Source organism: Poecilia formosa, unplaced genomic scaffold, assembly GCF_000485575.1.
Source record: "Poecilia formosa unplaced genomic scaffold, Poecilia_formosa-5.1.2 Scaffold360, whole genome shotgun sequence".
Taxonomy (NCBI): domain Eukaryota; kingdom Metazoa; phylum Chordata; class Actinopteri; order Cyprinodontiformes; family Poeciliidae; genus Poecilia; species Poecilia formosa.
The window spans coordinates 470,932-473,297 of record NW_006800299.1 but is presented as its reverse complement, the minus strand read 5'-3'; the positions used below and the strand labels follow the sequence as shown (position 1 = coordinate 473,297).

The following is a 2,366-nucleotide window of genomic DNA, read 5'->3' as shown; positions in this document are numbered from 1 at the left end:
GTGTCAGTGTGTGTGTCAGTGTGTGTCAGTGTGTGTGTCAGTGTGTGTCAGTGTGTGCTGGTCCTTGACTCTCCAGACGTCCCGCTGGTCGTCTACGGCTGCAGCAACGAGCGGTTTGGAGGGTGCGGCTCGGTTCTGGACCTCTCTTCTGCTGAGCTTCCTGACACCGGGACGACCTTCAGGGTCAGTGTCACACTTCACCTCTGACCCCAGGTTGACCTGCAGGGTCACTTCTTGGACTTTGTTTGTGTTTCCAGACTTTGACTATGCCACCATCTTGAATCCTCCTTTCAGTCTTTCCTTCGGTTTGTCCTTCCTTTATCTCCTTCCCTTTCTTTCCTTGCTCTTCATGTTCCTCCTTCCTCACTCATCTCCTTCTTTCCTTTCCGTCTTTCCTTCCTCATGTCATTCTTTCCTTCGTTGTTTCCTTTCGTGTGTTTTTCTTTCTGTCCATGTTTCATCATTTTCTTCTGTCCTTCCTTTCCTGGTTTCCTTTGTTCCTTTCCTTCCTCTCTTCATTCCTTTCTAATTTAACATGAAGGATAGAAAAAGTCTGGAAACGCTCAGGATGTGAGTGTTGTGTTCTTTGTCTGACGGTGTGTGTGTGTGTGTGTGTGTGTTCAGTGTGTTCCAGGTCACAGAGCAGATGAAGCTGTTGAGATGCTGAAAACTTTCTACAAACAGGAGAATCCAAACGGTGAATAAAACAAACTTTCTATTTTTCTAGATTTTTTATTTTGCTTTTAATTCACTTTTATGTTTCATTTTATTTATTATCTGTAAATCAGTTAATGTTATTAAATCGTTATTTATTCTGTAGATACACACTGAGAAGGTTCTGACCTCATGGTTTTATTTTTGCTAACCCTGGTTTCACCTTTGCTGTGAAAAACATTTGATTCTTTTTAAGCTTAAATCTGTTTTTGTTTTCAGCCCCGAAACCCAAAACCAGGAAGGACTGACCTGGTTTAGTATTTATGTTATTTACATGTTGTGTTATTATTATTTTTGTCCATAATAAAACCTGTTTATATTTTGGAGCAACGTTTCATGTCGTTTCTTCTTGTTGTTTCCAGTTGTTGTTCTATGAGTCGGCCAGCAGGGGGAGCAGTTAAACTGAGGGGAAATAAAGCCTGAAGTCGCTTTGGATGATTCTGACCTCAAACATCTGATCGGGTTTTACAGATTTTTTTATTTTATTGTTTTACATTTTTTATTTAAGTGTTTTATTATTCACAACATCTAAAACATGGAAATTGATAATGAAAGCAGAACAGAATCCAAAAATAAAATGTTTGAATGTGTCACCTCAGAGTGTCGGAGCTGATGTTTTAATGAGACACACACACACCGCGGTGTGTTAACGAGCGGTGTGTGTGTGTGTCGAGCTTAAGCCTCCCAGTCGAGCAGCAGACAGGAAGCAGTGAGGAAGAGGAGGAAGCTTCTCTGACTCATTAAACTAACTTTCTGCTGAAAAGCTGTAGGAACTCATCGATACTGAAACCTGGTTCAGTGATCAGCGCTAACTAAACAGCTAGCTGCGCTAATTTTAGACATTAGTTCTGCTACAGTGCTGCACCAATATTGTATTTAAAGACACCAATGCTAAACCAACATCATATTTAGAGGAAGCTAATGCTAACACGCTAACTTCAGTTTCAATCATATTGACAGTCCAGCTCCGATTTAATTTTGACATAATTCACATGTTCTGTAACGGCCTTACATGTTGCATTTATATTTCTCTTGTTCTGATGCTACCGAGCTCCAGCAGAGGGAAATCTGACCCAGTTTGAGCAGAACCGCTGGAACCAGTAAAGACCCACTCTGCAGATTTGTTCAAGCTTTATTTGCACCTTAAAACAACCACAAGTTTCCTCCAGAAAAGTAGTGTGACGATGAGATGGGAGTTGATTTGTTCTGCAGGAACCGTCGGTTCCGCCTGGTGAGAAGCTGTTTGGGTTTCCTCCCAGAACTCATGCAGCTCGACTTTCTGCAGCCGAACATTTGGAGCAAAACGACACGAAGACACAAACGAAAACAACAACAGAGGATTCATCGTCATCCGACTCGAAGGTTCACTGATGATTACAGGTTCTGTTCCTCAGCTGGTCTGCTGCCGGTCCAGCGAGGTCCGGTGGTTCTGGCTTCAGCTCGGTCCGCAAAGCGGCTATGGAGGCAGAGGAGGTCACTCACCTTTGACCTTTTCTGAGAGGAAGAGACAAACAGGAAGAGGCAAACAGGAAGAGACAATCAGGAAGAGACAATCAGGAAGAGACAATCAGGAAGAGACAATCAGGAAGAGACAAACAGGAAGAGACAATCAGGAAGAGACAATCAGGAAGAGACAAACAGGAAGAGACAAA

The 2,366-nt window shown here is 42.6% G+C and overlaps 2 protein-coding genes across 6 annotated transcripts in view; one reads left to right on the top strand and one right to left on the bottom strand.

The window, feature by feature from the left end:
- The window catches only part of adat2 (adenosine deaminase tRNA specific 2), a 3,073-nt gene extending 2,024 nt beyond the window's left edge, over nt 1–1,049 (top strand). The window contains exons 4-6 of one of the 2 annotated variants that reach the window (XM_016662127.1): nt 77–183; nt 625–697; nt 934–1,049. In XM_016662127.1, coding sequence (XP_016517613.1) covers nt 77–183; nt 625–667 — 150 coding nt within the window. In that variant the 3' untranslated portion in view covers nt 668–697; nt 934–1,049. The remainder of the gene's footprint in view (nt 1–76; nt 184–624; nt 698–933) is intronic. The other variant, XM_007574747.2, reaches the window with a different exon arrangement.
- A 779-nt stretch (nt 1,050–1,828) lies between these two features.
- Nucleotides 1,829–2,366, bottom strand: part of aig1 (androgen-induced 1 (H. sapiens)) — a 16,548-nt gene continuing 16,010 nt past the window's right edge. For all 4 annotated transcript variants that reach the window (XM_016662126.1, XM_016662124.1, XM_016662125.1 and 1 more), the window contains one exon: nt 1,829–2,208. In XM_016662126.1, coding sequence (XP_016517612.1) covers nt 2,189–2,208 — 20 coding nt within the window. In that variant the 3' untranslated portion in view covers nt 1,829–2,188. The remainder of the gene's footprint in view (nt 2,209–2,366) is intronic.